We start from the raw sequence: 21,117 nt of genomic DNA, 5'->3' as shown, positions 1-21,117 counted from the left end.
ATTTGAATCGAACATATTTTCTAACAAACTAGTTGAGACCTCAATGAATCTATTTCCAAGTTCTTGATTTTGCATATCCAAAACCGTATTAAAAGCTTCAACCTCAAAATGATGATTTTGTTGATCATGTTTCCGTTTGATGTTACTCGTTCAAACAAAAGAAAAAAAAAAGGTTAATGGTTTTTATTGGCTTTGGGCTATAAACTTTGTTTAGACTTTATTTGATTTGAACTTTTAAAAAATGATAATTATGTTGAGCTTATTTCTGTTTGATGTTTCTCGTTCAAATAAAAGAAAAAAAAGTTAATGGTTTTTTTTTGGCCTATCAACTTTGTTTAGGCTTTATTTGATTTAAACTTTTAAATTGGCGAGGCTTTAAACAAATAGGGGTGACGAAATATTTTTTCAGAAGTAACAAAATACGAAAATGACCCAAAATAAAAAAAAATTTACACTATCGATGAAAAGTTGAAAGGTAGCGGACGCTACCCCTGGTTATACTATACATCCGCCCCTGTCAATCAGATATTCATTATTTTTGTCAATAACAACACTTCTATCATAAATCTTAAAAACTCTAAAATGTAGGGGTGAGGATAAAACCAAATTAACCGAACCGAAACCGAATTAACTGAAAAAACCGAACCGAAGCATTAACCGGCGGTTAATTTTTTGTTTTTTTTTTTTTTTGAAAAACTGAATTTTTGGTTTTGGTTCGCTTTTCCATTTTCAGAGAACAAAAAAAAAATGAACCGTACTGGTTGATGGTGATGAAGATTATGACGATAATAAAGAGTGATACTAAACTTTGAAGATGAACAAGATGATAAATGAAATTTGGGACTAAACTTTTAGTGTTTTTTTATTAAGAAATTTATTAAATTTTAAACTCTAATACTCTAGCAGCCTTTTATTCGTATGGTTCCACGTAAAACACGCCTATTTTTTTTAATTCAATATATATGCGGTACTCTAATAAGCTCTTACAAGCTTAAAAACATCTTTTTCATTTGAGTGAATTGCGGTTTTCGTCCCTATGATTTGTCCAAATCTGCGGTTTTAGTTCAATAGTTTCAAATTTGCGATTTTCATCCCTGTGGTTTCATTTCACTTGCAATTAAACCCGAATTCACCAATCCCGTTAAGTGTGGTCGTTAAACCCATCAGCATGTCATTTACGTGATGGGCAATTTTGTCTTTTTTTTTCTAAAATACACCCTTACCCCTCACATGAGAGGGCTTACGAATTAGCACTGAGGTTTATTTGGGAAGAAAAAGTATAAAACTGCCCCTCATGTAGGGTTGTTCAAAAAGCTCGTGGCTCGAAGCTCGCTCGAAAAAAGCTCGGAGAAAGCTCACTCGAAATCGGCTTGATTGTAATCGAGCCGAGCTCGACTCGAATTCTAAACGAGCCGAGCCTGAGCTAGCCCCCGGCTCGATTCGAGCTTGCTCGATAGGCTCGAACTATTTTATTTTAAATTATTATCATATATATATATAAATATATATATATATATACATGCATTTAATTATTTAGCCCAATTATTTAAAATATGGGCTTCCTTTCTCAGCCCAATATAATTAAACAAAATACCAAATAGTCACCAATCTCACATCTCACGTTCCCCATTCATCACCACGTTCAACTTCAAGTCTTCAACCCTAATCTCATGTTCAGTTTCAGCTCTAATCTCACTACCAGCCGCCACCGCACGTTGTCTTACTATCCCGCCGCACGTTGCCTTACGATGCCGTCGCCGCTGCCTTACTATGCCGCTGTACGCAGCCTTGCTATGTCGCTGCAAGCTGCCTTACGTTGCCGCTGCCTTATTCCACCACTCCGTCACAACGAACGCTGCTCTGCTTATTCCGCCTATACAAAGTCATGCCCAATTAGTCACCAATCTCACGGACTCTCGCACGCACTCTGCTCCGTCACCACTTCTCTGATTTGCTACTCTGATTTACCAGTAAACCCGAGCCAAATCGAGCCGAGCCGAGCTGGCTCGATTTAAAACCGAGCCAAACTTAAGCTCATATTTTCAGCTCGATTGAATATCGAGCTCCAGCCGAGCCAGCTCGATTGAATAACGAGCTCGAGCTAGCCTTCGCTCGGGCTCGGCTCGGCTCGTGAACAGGCCTACCCTCATGCGAAGGACACGTTGATGGTTTAATGACCAGACTTAACGGGATTAGCGAATTCGGGTTTAATTGTAAGTGAAATGAAATCACATGTACAAAAATCACAAATTTGAAACTATTGGACTATAACCGCATATTTGGACAAACAACAGGGATGAAAACCACAATTTACTCTTTTCATTTTTAAAACTTTTTTTTGCAATGCCTACACATAATTGAAAAAAAAACGACTATAATCAAACCGAAACCGAGAATAACCGAAAAACTAAAACCGAACGGCTTGTATATTAAAAAACCGATGACTTTGGTTTTGGTTCGGTTTCGCTTAATAACCAAACTGAACCGAACCGTGCCCAGCCCTATTAAAATGAAAGTTGAAAGAATATAGTGGGAAAAACCCTCAGTTAAGGAAAAAAGAGTGCAGCGCGTATTGTCTCAAACTAATACTAGTGGATCAACTATGTTGCCTCATTAAAAACCTTACTTAGAAAATCCAATGGGATAAAACTTAGTGAAGGGAAAAAGAATGCAACTTTTAATTCTCCCTCTCATTTGTACATCCCTTTAAATTGTGAGTGTCGATCTTCTGTGATAGCTTTCCTATACTTTGTAGTCGATAATTTGCCATTTGATCTCTTGATATGCAATTATTTAAGTTGACCATATGATCTTCATAAAATATTTCTCTTTCCACCTCTCATAAACAAATGCCACAAGATCCAAAATTATGTTGTGTAACATTCCCTGCATCTATAACACTAACCAAACTTGTTTCGGCGGGTTAGTAAAATATAATCTAATATTCCCCTTACATTAAAGGAATCAAAATATTTATGCAAAACTAGCAACACATATTAATGCAAATATGCATTTAATTATGGTAATTCTAAATCAAGAATTCTTAATATTTCGATGAAAGATGATAACAATCATTTTTCTATATGTAATAACTGGACATCATTTAACGTACTTAGATGATAAGTTTAATCTATATTAAAAGGTCTCAACATCTTCTAGATGTAGCTTAATGGATTAATTACATAGGTCAAGCAATAACAACATTATGTCAATGCCTTCAAAAATTCTTTCTCTGAAAGTTCTGCCGTTTCTCTAGATGATGTAATGTACATCATCACTGTAAACTGTGATTACTATGAACTTATAAGAATAGTATTTTGAACAAAATATTGCTAATTTTTTATCAAGTGTACATTTCTCTATCAGAATACACTTGACCCGACTATTATAGTCTTAACTTTATAAAGTACGTTGTTCACGTTTTGATATCAATGCTTCAAACACTTATAATCCATCAAAACATCTTTCCATTATGATCAATTATGTATCGATATAACCTCTTTAAGAGTTTTTCCACATAACCTTTCACATTGATCTTTATATCATGTGTCCAAAATTCATATTGTACCAATTCTGTATATATTGAGATATCACAATCACCAGGTACAATTTCTTTTATTATGTTTATTGGTGCACAAAACAACATTATTTATATGTCTCATAATGTTTTTAAGCATACAACTGCTTCAGGAAACTCATCAAGAGTTCCAATTATATTTAGTATACAAAATAATCATATTGTATTCCAATCTGAATATTTATACAACAATCACAATGTTCTCGAGAACTTACTTCACATGATTTTGGCAATTCAAACCCATCATGGAGTTTCATGTAAATTTCAGTATCCAATACATAACATTCATATACACATATAACTTCTCCTATTTGTATTACCAGACAAATAAAATACCGGAAAGTCAATACATCCAATACCAATTTTTATATTACATTAATTTATGATTCGCAACATATTTTACACCTTCAGGTGTATGGACTATTGGTCCGAAAACTTTCCGTTTCATTGGAGATTTCAAGTCTGCCTTATTTGCGCCTTTTCGTTTTGGCCAATAATTTTTATATTTTCATTCACAAATAGATTTTAACTCGTGATCCTCATCATTTCAAGCGCTACATTGTATATACAAATATAACGACGTCGATTTTGTTTCGATTCCACACATTTTCTAGACATGACATAATATACCGAGATCTCTTTATTTTCAGGTACCTAAGGTTCTTCTAGAACCATCATGTCTGGCATCTCGTTAGGAGACCCTTTTACTATACCTCGACTTGACCATGTTAATTACTTGCTCCATTTTCGAGGATTTTTATTTTGGAATCGACTAGCTTACCATTTCCAGCATGCCATAGACTTATCACCAATATTTGGTTGTCCTTCTAGGACTTAATCTTACATGGAGCACCAGCAGTTGGTATATGTGACTTAGCTAGTCACTTTATTTAGGTCAGTCAATTCATCTGGTAATTATCATTGTAAATGAGTTATCCTTGAACTTCTTGTTCATAGTTTTATTGAGGATCAATTATTCGTACCAACTCATTTATTTTCCAACTGCCTTCTAATCTCCCCCTAAGTTGGGAATGTTGATTCCATCAACATATATTTCCAACTTCTTCTAATTTCAAGATATACCGCACACCAAAAAAAATATCTGTTTTCTGACTAAAAACCAATTACAATGGGGGAGAAAATATTATAACTTATGGCTTGATGTGAATTATTGTTACTACATGTAAAATTACATGCTCCTAAATACAAATATGAACCATTGCTCTCATGATCATTGACGTTGCATCAATTATGAACGTTTAATGATTGTCTCGGCAAAAGACTTATTTCAATGATAATTAATAACTTGGGAATTAAATTCACCCCATGCCAATCTGGTATCAACTAAGCCGTGACACATGCTAACTTAAAGTTGCGAACCTGATAACCATTTAGACAATGCATCGATTTAAAACACTAAATGGTATCATATCGGGATATTCATATCCAATAATCATTTCCAGATACTTAGGGATTCACACCCAACTATAGTTGGGAAGTAAATAATTTCCCTTAAGAGCAAATCATGAAGAATCTTATAGTTCTTCAATTAATATTCACATCATCATCGACTCGGTATGGTCTAACCGGTCACACCAATTAATTAAATAATCATGATCCATAAACTTCTGGTTATGATCAATATATATTACTTGCACTTATGCTAATTCAAGACATAAGATACAAGTGCACTTAGTGTTATTGTCTCAGTCATGTTATAACACTTTGCCTTTTCATATGTTATTTTCATATGATTATTCCCTTAGTTTTTCATGTCTAGTGGTCTATCTCATTATTAACATGACCAACATTAAAATTCCGATGATCGACCTCATGACCACGATTACTATTTTCTCATTATGTCCATGATCATATTGTCATTACTAATTTTCAGTTATATCCATGATCACTACGTTTCTAATTATCAATATATCATCACATTCACTTCAAGGAATGGAGTACAACAACCAGTCAATCGCATTCGCTTTAAGAATGGAGTAGGACAGGTAAGTTTCATGATTGTTTATTATTTTCTTGGACATACAGGTATGAAATCATCATACCTTTTATACTCGTCTAATAATATTGCTACTTGAAGAGCAATGTTAAGGTATAACATATGGAAATTGTGTTATCCATATTTTCCTTATAAATAAACTTCTCTATACATAATCTCTGTTGAGAAGTAATTACGTGTCCGAGTCATTAAAGATTCACTGGTCTAACATCTTATGACTTTCTTGGTAATGACATGTACGAGTCACATATGATTTATCGGTCTAAACCTTACGACCTTCTTTTGAAAATATAATGAGAATCAATGAACATGCCACTTTAGGTCATGTCATATCAAAGAATGTTTACACTTTTCTTTATAGTGATAATAGACAACAACTCTTAACATGCTTATACAATGAGCTTTATAGGGAGTCTCACACTTCAAGTGTAATACCGTTACTTTTAAATAATTCAAGTAAGTATGTATGTTTCAGGCACCATGCCTTTATCTTTAATTAATATCAAATATCTTGAAAACGCGTATCATACAGATACATTATACAATACATACATTTTTTTATTATATCATAGTATATTTGGTCAACAACATATCTTACTTCCATATATTTGTCACATTGATTTGAAAAACATAAAAATATATTCATCTAAAGTTCTCATGATATGATATTTTAACAAAATAGGACCAAATAAGTTTTTTTTTATAATAATAATGCTATAAAGAATCTCCAATTTTTTAAAACGTCCCCATGATAAAGGTAAAAACAAAACTTCCCTATCTCATATAAAAAAATTTTATTCATGCTTCTTATATTCAATTTTTTTTTTAGAAACTCAATATTCAAAAATACCATGTCGGAAACAAATTAATCAAATCAAATACCAAAGCTTTACATCAATAATGAAGTGCTACCAGGAGTCCTCGCAAATGCGTGGATTAACAGTAAAACAAACTCGGTTTATATATTTGAATAAATTACAAGGAAATGTTTGAAGACGAAAGCATCAAATTATTAAACAAGATATTATCCAAAAATATCCACATGTAATCAACTCCAATATTTAGTGGTTACATACTCTTCTAGTAATTTAGTAATTATATTAACAAGGCTAACAAAACTAAAACATATAAGTCTCTTTTTCAAGCAAAACAAAGAAATCATGCTAGGGATATAGGAATAGGAATGTGATTTAACAGAGAATATAAAATAATTTTGGTGAAATATACTACAATCACAAAAATTTAATACGTGACCAACACAGTAATCACTATTTTTAATATCTTTCAGCATCCATATTTGTTTTCAAATATTTGATCAATAACCAAATTATATTAGTAAAGCCCATAGAACAAAACCAATTACAAAACAATGAATGTTTTCTGTCTGGTAAGCTAGTTTAGATAATGATCTATTGGGTCGACGATATTACCATGTGTGATAAGTTCTAGTTTCAATAACATAAGGCACAGAATATATAAACACGTGTTAAGAGGGTATATTCAATACCTTATTCTGCAATTAATAGTGCTAATGGGCGTCGGTCATGACCAGGTTTGATGGTTGCTTCGTGTGGCTGACGTACACAAGAAACCTTGGAAGTGGATTACAATTTTGGTGAGAGTACTTTCGTACTGATAACGTGTTGTGAAACAACAGCCTATTAGCAACAATAAGAGAAGAAAAGAGTATGGAGAAAAAAACTGATATTTTAATTGATAGGAATAGTATTACAATGAGATACATAAAGTATATATATATAGTAGAAATTTTGAAGAGAAAGTTAATCTATTTTAGTACTTGATAACCACAATATTATACAAATAATAAAATATTCATAACAATTATAGAATAAATCTGACTTGGTCTTACAAAACAAGGTTTGGACCCAATATCAAACTTTCCACGATTTTTTTCTCTTGACCGTTTCAAGGTCTTAAACAGGAATCATTTCCTCTTTTCATATACAATAACATATTTTATTTTCTATGATTTGATTCATTTACCGTTTACTTATGTTTTGATTAAATTTAGACTTGAATAAGAAATCATGATTGTGTTTTGTTTTTTTAGGTCACAACAACATGCTTTGGAACTTCCTTCTTTATACAGGACATGAACAACCAGGTACGTGTACCTTGTTGGAATTGTATCAATATAAAATGATTTAAAGCATTTGAAATCCTTCAAGCATAGATCCAGTCTATACATAGGACATACAGAACTATAACCCTAAGTAGTCGTAACCAAATGATTTATTGTACTTGTGCTTATTTCTGATTGTGTCCACACCAGACAATAATGTTGTAAACTTCAAAGTGGTGCCACTCTTCAACTCACCTTCTTTTTATCAAGGATGCAAAAACGCTTTCTAACTTCTACTACACGATATTTGCATGTATAGGTTACGACTTACAAACACTCAAAGAACCAAGACCAACTATCCTTATCTACTAAAAACAATGTTCAAACGATAAAGAACAAAAAAGCTAAACTTTTATCACCGTTATCCATCTCGCCATGCCACAAGTACAACGGTATGACTAAAGAAATGAAAATAAAGAAAAGAAAAGAAAACGTAAATAAACAATATCTTGGAACACCTTTTGGTGATGTCCGGCCGAGAAGTAGGGAAGGGGGACGCCATCTCTACTCTTCCAATTGCTTATTTATTATATTACATTTTGTATTATGATCTTAAATACAACAAATTTCACATGGTATCTAGTCTAGAATAATATAGCAACCAAAAGGATGAAACTACATAGTTAAAGCCAAATGATCACATCATATAAGCAACACTGGTGGCTAAACTAGTTACAAACAATGTGCCAAATATTAACATAAAATTTCTTATAGGGAATCATAAATACACTTTCTACATTTGAATTCAGCATATTGTATATACATATTTTTTTTACATTTGTGCATAGCTTTAATGTCTTAGACTCACCAATACATAATCTTCTTTAGGTGTTTATCGAATTACTATAGCAGGTCAGTCTAGTAATTAGGAGGCCTTCATTATGTCTGTTCGGTTTAAACACACACATGAAACCGAACGCACACGCAAAAGCAATAACGAACACGAGGATTTAACGTGGTTCGGTCTAAACTGACCTGCGTCAAAGGGTGGCAACTAGGTATTTTTTATTGAGTGACAATCATTACAAGTACATAATGTGGTTTAAATAGATATTGAACTAGGGTTAGTAAATTATTAAGCAAGAAATCTAAACCGGGTTGGGCTTGGGCCCGGCCGCCCGAACCCGTCTCCTCTTTTGACTTCATATAATAAACCGGCCTGAACAAGGCCTACGAACCCAACAATCTCCCACTCAGAGGCCTTGAGTACTCTCGTCTGCACTCCTGACTGTACTTCTGTAATATGAACGTTAAACATCTTCTAGTTGTCACTGCCTTCTCATCAATTAACCTGAAGGCTTGTTGAAGCTTCTCGGAGCTCCAACACGTCAGTCATGGCTAAAACTGCCCCTGACCTGTTCCCTGTCTATACCGGCTCCCACTGTAACGAACTACCGGATTCTGAGATAACCTGAGAACAAACACTCTCCATATTCAGCAAGTAATTTATTGGAGAGACTTTTACAGCTGGAATACTGGTTTTCTTAATCCACTGTCGGCCTGGAACTGTAACTGAAATACGACCTTTGCTCCCACTGCCACGATATCCCCCAACTGATTTAACCTTCCTAACTCGTTCATCCTGAATCTTCACTTTGGCTCTGGGTTTGTTACTTGCAAAACGAACCTTCTTCTGCCCACGAGATTCTATGAACCAGATTTTGTCTTTCACTAAAACTGGATCCACTCCTTTCGGTGACATATCAACCATGTACAACGAACCGATTTTCTTTCCACGAGCAACCACGAGATTCCCTTTGACTACTTTCCACTGCCCATTCCCAAACTTAACATCGTGCCCCTGGTCATTCAACTGCCCAACTGAAATCAAACGTTTCTTCAAACTTGGAATAACCCTCAAGTCTTTCAAAGTCCAAGAAGTATCGGCTGAAGTTATCAAATCAACATCTTCCATACCCGTAACCTCTAGAATATCATCGTTAGCTAGTCAAACCTTTCCAAAATCCCCAAATTTGAGATTATTCATCGTTTCACTACAGTGAGTGGCATGAAACGAAGCACCAAAATCCATCACCCAATAATCAACGTTACTCTCAACACTGCAAACCAAAGCCTCATCACTACCGGCCCCGTCATCTGTGTCGTCTTTCTTACCATTCGGACACTAATTTCTGAAGTGTCCTTTCTCTTTACAACCCCAACATTCTATATCTTTACGAGTTTTAGACTGACTCCTCTTCCTACTCCCACTGCCTCGTTGTTTTTCCCTACCTCTACCTTCTGTGACTAACATATAACATATTGCCTGATGATTCACCTGAACTTCTGCGTCTTGAATCTTCTCCCAGAATCAGGTCCCGAATCCCATCAAAAGTAATTTTTGTAGACGAACTACAAACCGCAGTCACTGTTTGCGACCAACTGTCGAGCAAAGAGGATAATAACAAGAGGCCTTGAACTTCATCTTCAAACTTAATGTCGACTGACACTAAGCGGGACAAGATCGAATTAAGATTATTAACATGCGTTGTAACTGGCCCACCCTCTTTCATTCTTGTTGTCACGAGCTCTCGGATAAGATAGACCTTATTCGATGCCGAAGGCTTCTCATACATGTTGGATGGTGCCTCCATCATACCACGCGCTGTGGTTTCTTTCATGATGTTAAACGCCACATCTTCCAACAACGACAAGGTAATACAAGCCCTAGCCTTTTCGTCTAACTTCTTCTAATCTTCATCTGACAACTTTTCTGGTTTTTCATCCTCAAGCACTACATCTAAGTCTTTCTGACAAAGTACGCTTCAATCTGCATCTTCCACCAACCAAACTTCTGTCCGTCAAACTTCTGAATCGAAATCTTTCCGTCTTCTGCCATGACAATGATTAAACGAAAAACTGGATAAAAACAGAGACAAACACAACAATGGCACGGGCCTGAACTTAACGGCTGTTCTACTGAACTCTCTTAAACAATCAACCTATTTAAATCGCATCGGAATAACTAACTAAAAATCAGAAACCTAAACTTTTAAACTAAAACGATAAAACCTAACAAACGCAGTGGCACTGGTTTTGGTTTCTTTAAGGCTTCTTCTGATTGACAACGGTTCTTCAACTAAATAGGATCTTGATTCAACTATTCGTGGCTCGTACTTTGCAACATAATAATTTCTTGACCCAAATATTATTATAAAATATTTCCAATCCACTTAAATAGCCAAACAAAAGAAAAACTAAAAAAAAACCTTTCTTTTTGCTTGGTGTTAACTGCACGCACGAACAGCAACAAGAGGAAAAGTGTTCCTTTACTTTTTCCTTGTATGTCACCAGAGCTCCAACCAAGTAATCATGCACCTGCTCTTACTTTGCTGCCGATCTTCAGATCTGCTGCACACAAAAACAAATTGGCTGCTCGATTTCCGCAACCGAGAGATCACAATTGCAAGCGGCGGCTGTTGAAAACGTCCAGCGAGACAAATTGACTACTGAGTCTATTTTCTGATCGGTGTTGTTGCCAGTGGCGGTCAAACGTTAGTAATGCGATGCTTGACTTTCGGAACAGATTCAACCCTTCAATCTTCACGGCTGAGACGTAATTAGGGTAGCAGCGGTTGTCTGCCGATAAAACCCTAAAACGAACAGTCTGCTGCCTATGCCTCTGATCGACTGACTGGGACGATGTTCTTCGTGTGATCCGAACCTAAGCTCTGATACCACTTGTTAGAATTAAACGCACACACGAAACCGAACACACACGCGAAAGCATTAACGAACACGAAGATTTAACGTGGTTCGGTCTAAACTGCCCCACGTCTAAGGGTGGCAACTAGGTATTCTTTATTGAGTGACAATCATTACAAGTACATAATGTGGTTTAAATAGATATTGAACTAGGGTTAGTAAATTATTAAGCAAGAAATCTAAACCGGGCTGGGCTTGGGCCCGGCCGCCCGCACTCGTCTCCTCTTTTGACTTCATATAATAAACCGGTCCGAACAAGGCCTACGAACCCAACAATGTCGCCTATGATACTAAGAGTCTAGGACCAATAGGTCAAAAATGGTTTGTGTCTGTGGTGTTTAATAATTCACTCTACATAGTACATAGTAGAGGTGCACAAACCGGGTATTCTCAGGAACCGGAACCGGGTAGGAACGGAACCGGGTATAGTCAACAAAAGTCAAAATCGGGTTCGGGTAAGAACCAGTTCCAGGTATAGTCGGGTATTTGACCGAGTTTTGACCAGTTCCATCTGGTTTTTTTCGGGTTTCGGTTAGGGTACAACTAGGTTTTGACCGGGTATTGGCGGAACCGGTTTCACTGGGTCCAGGTCGGTTCTGGGTACAGTTTCAGAAGGAAACCCAAAACCGGTCCATACCCGCGGGTAGGGTAGCGTCCGGTTCCGGGTAGGAACCGCCGGGTCAGGTCCAGAACCGGTTGTTTTGTGCACCTCTAGTACATAGGTGTAAGCTTACTGGGCTCATAAAGCCTTTCATTCATTCATCAATAGGGTCTTGGATGGTCAATTTTCTAGGTCGGGATTGATAAGTGGAATGAAAGTCATGAAAAATATATATTTTTCATGACTTTCATTCCACTTATCTATATAGTGAAGATAGAAGGAAAAAAAAAGATTCATTGTCTTCTAACCGACTGTTCTTTGTCAATGCTAGTAAGGACATATAAGTTCACAATAATGAAAATTGGTTGCTTTGGTAAGAAAATGCGCTATTAGCCCTACATTAGTAGAAGTAAGCAGCTAGCATAATAGGGTATAGCAAGCAAGCGAGTTAGCGAAGACGCTTAGGCTAATAGAAAAGAGAGCATCGGTGCGTAGCCTTTATACTACTACACTATGAAAAGGTTACAAAATCAATTACCTCGATGTTAGAAGAGTCAATGGGGAATGTCATACCTACATAGAAGAACCACTATTCGCGGACTAAGGTCTAACTTTTCGCCCTACTAAAAAGGGGCAATCAGCTTTGCACCACTAATAGACAAAAGATTCAATTTCGCAAGCCTTTGTCATTGTCAATAATCTAAGTAGTGCTTGTGCCCCCTTGTGAATCCGTAAATCTTAGGAGCATATGCAGTTTTACGCTTAACTAAGCGTAGACAGCATTTATTTACATTTGATTTAAACTTTTTTCTTGTTTAATAATTCTCATTTTTAGACATAAATTATGTATGCATAATTTTCACAGAAAAATACCTATTTACATGTGAACTTAGATTCAGTATATAGTTAAACATTCACTTAATAAAAACCACCTAGCTTGTAACACTCTAGCATCGCATATCAACACACATGTTATATGTTTTCAACAAACAAATCAACACTATTACTAGCGGTGGAGAAAGAGAGAGGGCGAGAGGCTCGTTGGTCATTAGTAGGCGAGATTAAACCGTTAAAGTGCAAGGTAGTGTATGGCTAATTGGCTGTATGCCCACAAAGAATAACAAGACTTTGGTTTTCGACTGGGACGGAAATATCATGGGATGATACGGAGAAAAAAACATTTTGGTGAGCCCACACATAAGGTGTGACTTTACTGTTAATAATATCAAGTGTCTTTACCATGATAAACAAAACATACTCCAGTGAGATACTGACTAGACAGCATAACCTTTTTGGGGCCTAAATAAAATTCTAAATGGATGCCTATTTCCACAAACAAACAAAACAACAGGTGAAAAGTAATTGAAAAACCAACACGCAGCACATTTAATCCCACACATTATATACAATCCATGCTTTACTGTAATTGCATAATTAATCATAAAATAGAGAGCTTGAGATATGAAGTAATCTATGATGTAAAAATCAACCATAATCGTTGTTTAACGATGATCACACTATATGATAATCAAACAAGCGGTAATTCAATTCAGAATCTACTGTAGTTACTTACAATAGGCACAGAACAAACAAATCAAGAAAAAGTTTCAACATCAAATTTAACAAAAGAAAACCATCGTTGCAGATCCTCAGTTCTCATACAAATGCGCAACCCGTAACATCAACCAAAACACTAACCTTGTTTATGCAATTAGAGGAACTTTGGGTGGCCCTTTATATTAAAATAAAAACAATCATATGACACAACTGGAATTTATTTACAAGCTTTAAGTTTAACATTCATCCACACAGGCTCCGACTGACCAATAAACAAAGCACCTTTTATTTTCTGCATTTATTTTCTAGTCCTGTGTTTCTTGTTTAGTTGTACATAGAATTATTTAAATGTGTGTAATTCCTTCTATCATCATATATTTTTTGATATCCAATGATTAAAAACATGGCAAATATTAGCTTTCAGAACTGAAGTACCTTGCTCTTTCTAAAACCAAGAAAGGCATCCTACTTTACCATAATTGCCGAAAAGTACTATCATAAACCTTAAGCACCCAAGACCTTGTATATGGTGGAAACACATAACCCTTCAAATTATAACAAAACCCATCAACAACACAAATCCAGAAGGCAGGTTATATAAGTCAAAGTTGACCTAGGTTAGACCAATATTCTTGCCCACAAACCCAAATCAAGACTCAACTCAAAGCATTTCAGAAACTTTATATCAAAAAAAGGGAAGAAAATTGGAACTATGCAGCTTATTTGCATCAAAAATTTAAGAACCCATAAGATAAAAGACGCTATTAAGCATGTGTTCTATTCAGAAAACCAACCCACAACCATCGATCCAACCGTCACTGACTCATCATACCAAACAGTTCTTTTGTGCTGCTTGCCTAGTCTGCCATCAGCATTACTAGTATCCTATGGTTAAACAGTTGAACCAGGCACAATGTTAACTCGTCTCCTAAGTTGTACGGATTACAGCCAAAACCAAGAATCGCGTTTAAGCCATAAGCTAATTGGTAATATAAACTGTATACAAAGAAGTGCATATGTTTGTTGAGACAGCCTTGACAATGCACGTCTGATTTGAAAGGCCATAAACTGTTACTTAAGTGTCACTGGCAATCAAGTAAAAGTTTACCACTTCACATCAACATAGTGAATCTTTCACCAGCAAGTCCGCTTTGTTTCAACAAAGATAAATACTTTCTCATGTACAATTCATATTAACCGATTAGCATACGGTTTAAACGACACACTTGGTTTTGTCTGTAATCAATGCACTTAGGATCTGGTTAACAATGTTGTCCACCTTCAAACACCCAAATTTTTCAGCTGAAACCTATGGTTTATGCTCACAGTCGAGGCTTGCAAATAACATAAGATCACATAAATGTCAAAGACTGAAAAGACAGATATATGATCGCACACACACAAAGAATAAACAGATCAAGTTCTTTCATTTCACAACAACGGCAGCTAAAAACTTTGCTTACTATCACCATTCACCAAAGAACATAATAAACAAGTTAACATACATCTTCTTCAACTCTATAGCTCCTATTACATTCATGATCTTATTATTTAACACATAATAAAGAAGACGACAAAGGAATATACATACTGAAACCGAAGCCCTAGACAGGGGGTATATTGGAGAAAGAGAAACCTTTGTAACCCTTGTAAGCATAATAAGCAATCCGAGTATAGTAGAAGCCCGGTATAAACAACACGCCCCCCAAAATAGCAAAAAACAACCCTAAAAGCCAACAATATTAATATTAACACACAAAGTAGTCGTAGTAACAATATGGAGAGAGGGGTACCGTGGCCGGTGTCACCGCCGACGCGGTTGACGGACATGAAGATGCCGGAGACGATGCCGAGGAGGCCGAAGACGAGAAGAGAGACGGCGAGAGCGATCTCCTTGATCGGAGGACGGTTGTGGGCGGTGTAAGTGGAATCCGAGTCCATCATGATGTCCTCGTCGGAGATGGAGAAGGCGTGGTCCACGTACGCCATGATTAGGGTTTGATTGATGGCAGTGGGAGCTTGAGGAGAAGAAGAAGAAGAAGAAGAAGAAGAATGAATTTGGGGGCAAATTAAGCTCACGAGATGTATGTATTATTATTGTTTGCGTGATAAACCCGTTACCTTTTATTACATTTCACGATTACTCCCTCCCTCGTTTTTTCTTTTCGGTATTTAAAACTGATTTTGTTGCGGGTTACGCTACAACACTTCTTAATTTTGAAGACACATGTTGATGCAGCCCCGATCTGACCAGTCTGTGTTGTCGTAACCATACCCAGGTTGGCTTCAGAGCAAAACTCTCTTGTATAACATACAGTGGGACGAAAACCAAGTAGGCTCGAGATTCGAACTGCCAGCTTCACAAGCCTCACTTAAAACCTCCATTGTCATAATCTACAGAAAATGACACAAGTCCCTACGGAAAAACCCTCCTACTTTTTTTAATTTACTTAATATAATTTTTATGCAATATCGTAATACATTTTGTTTTATTTAAGACGATATGTTTAAAATGTTGACAACATATTTTATGTTCAATTATTCCCAATTCAATTCCATTGCCATTGCGGATTTCGATTTCTCACAAACCAAAGTTTACTAGTGTTGTATCGATTATAACTGCTACTTATAAAAAAAAGGATAATTATATCAAACATGAACTCACTCGACTATTTCGATACAAAAGTAGAACATTAGTGGCTTTGCCGATATTATATGATATAAATATATAGTATGTGTCTGTCTTTAATTGTTCTTAAGATTGTTTCTAATGACTTTCTCCGTTTTTAGGTTCGCACTAATTATATAGATCGTTTCTAATGACTTTCTCCGTTTTTAGGTTCGCACTAATTATATATGCTTTCAGAAAAAGAATGATTTATAAATATAAATTATACTTGAATTAAGGATAAATACATGGTATACTATATAAAGGAATTTTTGTGAGAAGCTTACAAAAGATCTAATACGTGGCACATGTATTTTAGGTAATGGTTTTTTTCCATAGATGTCGAAATTCATCAATTTTTGTATGTATGTTAAGAGATATTTATTGTTGGGTCGGGTCATCAAAACATGTTCTATCGAGTTGAATCGGGTAATCAAACTCTTTTTTACCGAATTGACTCAGTCACCATTTATTTATTTATTTTTGCCTTTCTCAATGTAGATGTAAGGTTTTATCCGGGTTTGTTCCATCATATTACTTTTATTTGGTTTATAACTTGTTTTGTTGAATTGTAGAGGTGATCCACTCATGATTTAGGAAAATAGAGAACACGAATATTTTTACAACCGAGTGAAAAAAAAAATACATTAGATAACTTAATAAACGCTAATGAAATCCAAATGAAGCCTTAATTAAAAAATCATATTTAGTCTTAAGTAAATTGGAAAAAAAAAATATTAGAAGCTTAAAATATTAGGAAATAAGAAGTCTATAGCCATTAAAAAAAAGACAAAACCATGCAAATTGTAAAAGGTTTTTAAAAAGTAAACAGCAAAACCAAATGCTACATCCACTACACTACAAAACCACAGGTTCCCAGCAATACAAAATCAACAAGATAGCCGTCTCTATCACTCTAGAAAGTCAAAGGTTTGGTGAAGCTAAACGCAACCTATGCGTTCAATGCAAAAGAATAGAGATTACGTGACACATTTAGTTGAGAGAATATATTTAGTAAAAACTTTAGAAGAAGCTACATTCACGTAAATCACAAAAGATGATACGTTCAACACAACCAAATAAAAAATCTCAAAACATGAAATATTGAGACCAAATTTACGCTCCTTCAACATGTAAGATTGAAATTAACCATTAGAGGGCCAGCGAAACCCACTTCTCTTTCTGTAACCACTAGACTTTCCACTGACTTTAATTACTTTATTTAAGTGTCGTCGGTTTAGAAAAAAATCATGGATGTCATCAACTATATATACTATACAAAAAAAAAAAAAGTTATCGGAGTCGGTTGACACCCATCTCCCCTCTCTAGACCAGCCCCTAAATTTTAGAGAAGTTGTGTGCATATATTAATTTATAAGTGGTTTCAGATGCACTTAAATAATGGGTTTAACGCATCATTATAATCGACAATTTGTTAGTGTATTAGACCTGGACGCTTGCAGACGCTTTTGTAATGTTTGATGCACGTCATATCTATGCTAGACGCACCATCCTAATTATACAGTCCGTTCATGTGTTAGACAGGATTATCTTTAGCGCACTATTGCAATATTACTATATTAAGTTATGAGAGATGTGTCACTATAATTACATAGTTCACTCATACGACAAAACCCAGACACTCAGGATGTACCATTATAATGTTGGATGCACCATTGTAATTTCATTTGTTAGACCTTGATACCTTAAATGATTTGTCATAATGTTAGGTACACTGTTGTAATTATGAGTTTGGCCAATTTTACATATAATGAATGCATCAAGCTTAAAAAACACCATTTAAGTAAGAAGTAATTTTATAGAAAACTAACAAAGTTTTAAAAGTATTAGGTCACTCAACTTTAAAATAAAAAAAAATTCCAATTAAGTCACTCAGCTTTTATATTTTATTAAATTAAAGGGTTTAACATATTTTTTTATCATGTTTTGTTTTGTTTTGTTTCAATAGGACTTTTTATCTATTTTTTGATACTGATGTCGAGTGTTAACATGAATTTTTTTTTTATTTCTGATAGAACTAAAGTTTTTTTTTAAATATAACTACATATTTTGCAAATTTCAGCTCTCATATGTTCTCCTAATTGATTTCTAGATGCACAAAAAATCCCGATGAGGTTTGATTTAAAGATTTAGTGATCCGACTTGAAGAAAAATTGTATAAGTGACTTAATTGAAACACTTTTAAAACTTAGTTACTGTTTAAGAAAATGTTAGTGTTGTTATGCTTAAATCAAAGAAAAAATAAATAAATTACGTTTGAATCAAAGTAGAAGTAAAAGATTTTTTGTGGATGTCTTGGAGCTGCATAAGACGGTGGGGGCTCCCGGATAAGGAAAATGAAGTCTTTTTTGGGATTGTGATTATAGCGTGTTGAAGCCTTTGGAAAGCAAGGAATGAAAAAATTTTCAGAAGGAGAGATATCAAGATCGATTCAATTATAGGCGAGATTAAATCGTTAGGATTTATTTGATACAATCACAAATCCGAAAAAAGTCCTATAAATTGTTTCTGTTTATAAAAGTTTTAAGTTATAGAAAAAACAAAAAAGAAAAAAAAAAGGTAAAAAGACTTTTATGTTATACTAGTTTAGTTTTGTTACAAGTCTTTGTTCTAGACGGAAAATATAATAATAAGGTTTTGGTCTTTAAAAACCTTCCCCAAATTCAACAGATCTGGATACGGTCGGAAAATGGGTAAGACCGCCGCCTCCGTCTTCATCCTTCTGTTAACCATCTCCGCCGTCTTCATATGTCATACCGAAGCAGCATCCTCCCCCGTCAAATTCGTCAAGAAGACTGTTTCATCTCACCCCATTGTCATCTTCTCTAAATCTTACTGCCCGTACGTATGCATCATAATCCTTATTTGTTTATTTTTGCTACAAATATATCTCAATTTTGTTGGTGGTGTTCAACAGATACTGTAAAAGGGCTAAAGGTGTATTCAAGGACTTGAATACTAAACCTTATGTAGTTGAGCTTGATGAAAGAGGTCAGTCTCACTCACTTTTACTTTTATATCATTCCTTACATTGCTTATCTGGTTACATAACCAACTATAAACATTTATTTTTTTCAATAATTTTGCTATATGTGAGAATTTGGGGGTGTAAACGACTCGAGCTCTAGCTCGACTCCTTTATTTTTTTGCTAATTAATTAGTATTTGTTGTTAGTTATATTTATTTTGAGATAAGCTTTATCGTGTCAAAGCTTGGCTTGAGCTAGTGTGAAATTAATACATAGAGGTCTTAAATAAATAGTTAACACTTAAAACTACACATAGCCTGCTAAGGCTAGACGGGCCTAAACGATCTTTCCTTACAAAGCTCGAGCTCAGGCTCAGTAACTAAACATGCTTTTATTTTAGGCTTGGGTTCAGCTCGAGTTCAATAAGGCTCGGTTCGTTTCGAGCTTTTTGTCGATTCGATCCTGAGGAGCTCGGCTCGTTTGCACCCCTATGAAGAGAAGCGAAGAATAGGTTTTTGAATAGTTTTATTGAATGAAAATAATACTAAAATCCACTTTTAATATATCTGATTGAGAATTGGTCTTTGTTTATGTGAAATTATCTAATGCTCAAGAAACATCGACCATTTTTGTTTTAGATAAAAATATTTTTGTTAGGTACATTATGTATATAGGATTTGCTATAAATATATTTGCTATTATCTTCATTGCAGTATTGTACTCGTAATACTTGTATAAGTAGTTGATTTTTCATTATTTTACAATTTATGGGATGGATTTCGTTTTTGCAGAGGACGGGTCGAAAATTCAGGATGCATTGAGTGAGATTGTCGGGAGGCGTACGGTTCCACAAGTGTTTATCAACGGGAAGCATCTTGGAGGTTCAGATGGTAAATTTCAAGCAAGCTCCAAGCATATTTTTGTTTATACAATCATAATAAATCTTTTGTGTTGTTGATGTGTGCGTAGATACTGTTGAAGCTTATCAGAGTGGAGAATTGGCTAAGCTTCTTGGCATTGATTCTCGTAAAACGGACCTTTGAGTTTCAAGGGGCCAACAGCCTAATAATGCCATTCGTAGTATATAATATGTACCAATGGTGGTTTCAGTTGTGACTTGTTTTACCATTATGTCAAAGTATGTACCAATAAAGTTAGGCTTTAATGTTGTTTGATCTTAAAAATTCGGAAGTTATCATTTTAGGGTGTTCACCAGATTAAATTGAATAGAACAGAATTGAACCGTAACTGAAATTGGGTTACTTTTCTCTCTCGCTCTCTGTCAACTGCACCGAGGTGTCATGTGTCAAAGCAGGTTCCTTCTCTCTCTCTCTCTCTCTCTGGCACCAAGGCGTCACCACAAGGTCCACATCTCTCTGGCACCAAGGTGTCACCACAAGGTCCACAACGCCTCTGCTTGTTGTAGCTTCTGGTTGACATGAAAATAACTACAATGGGTGAGCCTAAGCCCACTACATTGTTCAATCCGTTTTTAATAAGTTTTATATATCACCCATTCTTCTACTAGTGCAATTGACCTCTAAACAAACAGATTTCAAACAAGTATATCTATAATCCAATCAGAGACTTATTTAAGAAATCCCAAATTAGACCCCATGTAAGGTGGTGTTGCATCAAGTTTCTAACAGCAGCATAGGTTGCGAGAGAACAAGTGTAAATTTTTAATTTCAGATGTACCCCAGTACACCATAGCAATGAAACTCAAGAAATAAGTTGAACAAAATGCTTCTGGCCCTTGCACCATAAAATGGAGAAACAGAGATTCGTTTTAACTTAATGATAAGCTATTATGAGAAGAGTGAATACTTTTGATTTTGAACTTCATGTGAATTTTGAACT

General features: G+C 35.2%; 2 protein-coding genes across 2 annotated transcripts; one reads left to right on the top strand and one right to left on the bottom strand.

Annotated features, from left to right (window-relative positions):
• Positions 1-15,180: 15,180 nt before the first annotated feature.
• LOC143585862 (uncharacterized) lies at positions 15,181-15,619 on the bottom strand. Its single transcript, XM_077067545.1, has 2 exons — positions 15,394-15,619; positions 15,181-15,326 (listed from the first exon to the last, which is right to left on the bottom strand). The coding sequence occupies exons 1-2, from the start codon at positions 15,587-15,589 to the stop codon at positions 15,205-15,207; spliced, it is 318 nt and encodes a 105-aa protein (XP_076923660.1). The 5' UTR covers positions 15,590-15,619; the 3' UTR covers positions 15,181-15,204.
• A 3,354-nt stretch (positions 15,620-18,973) lies between these two features.
• On the top strand, positions 18,974-20,437 carry LOC143585861 (glutaredoxin-C4-like). Its single transcript, XM_077067544.1, has 4 exons — positions 18,974-19,130; positions 19,207-19,280; positions 20,049-20,147; positions 20,227-20,437. The coding sequence occupies exons 1-4, from the start codon at positions 18,979-18,981 to the stop codon at positions 20,298-20,300; spliced, it is 399 nt and encodes a 132-aa protein (XP_076923659.1). The 5' UTR covers positions 18,974-18,978; the 3' UTR covers positions 20,301-20,437.
• Positions 20,438-21,117: the final 680 nt, after the last annotated feature.

The sequence above is a fragment of the Bidens hawaiensis genome, unplaced genomic scaffold, assembly GCF_021521415.1.
Source record: "Bidens hawaiensis isolate Kalapana, Puna unplaced genomic scaffold, B.hawaiensis_p1.1 tig00034191_1, whole genome shotgun sequence".
In the NCBI taxonomy this organism is placed as follows: Eukaryota; Viridiplantae; Streptophyta; class Magnoliopsida; order Asterales; family Asteraceae; genus Bidens; species Bidens hawaiensis.
Note: the sequence above shows the minus strand (reverse complement) of the source record. Positions and strands in the feature narration are given on the sequence as shown.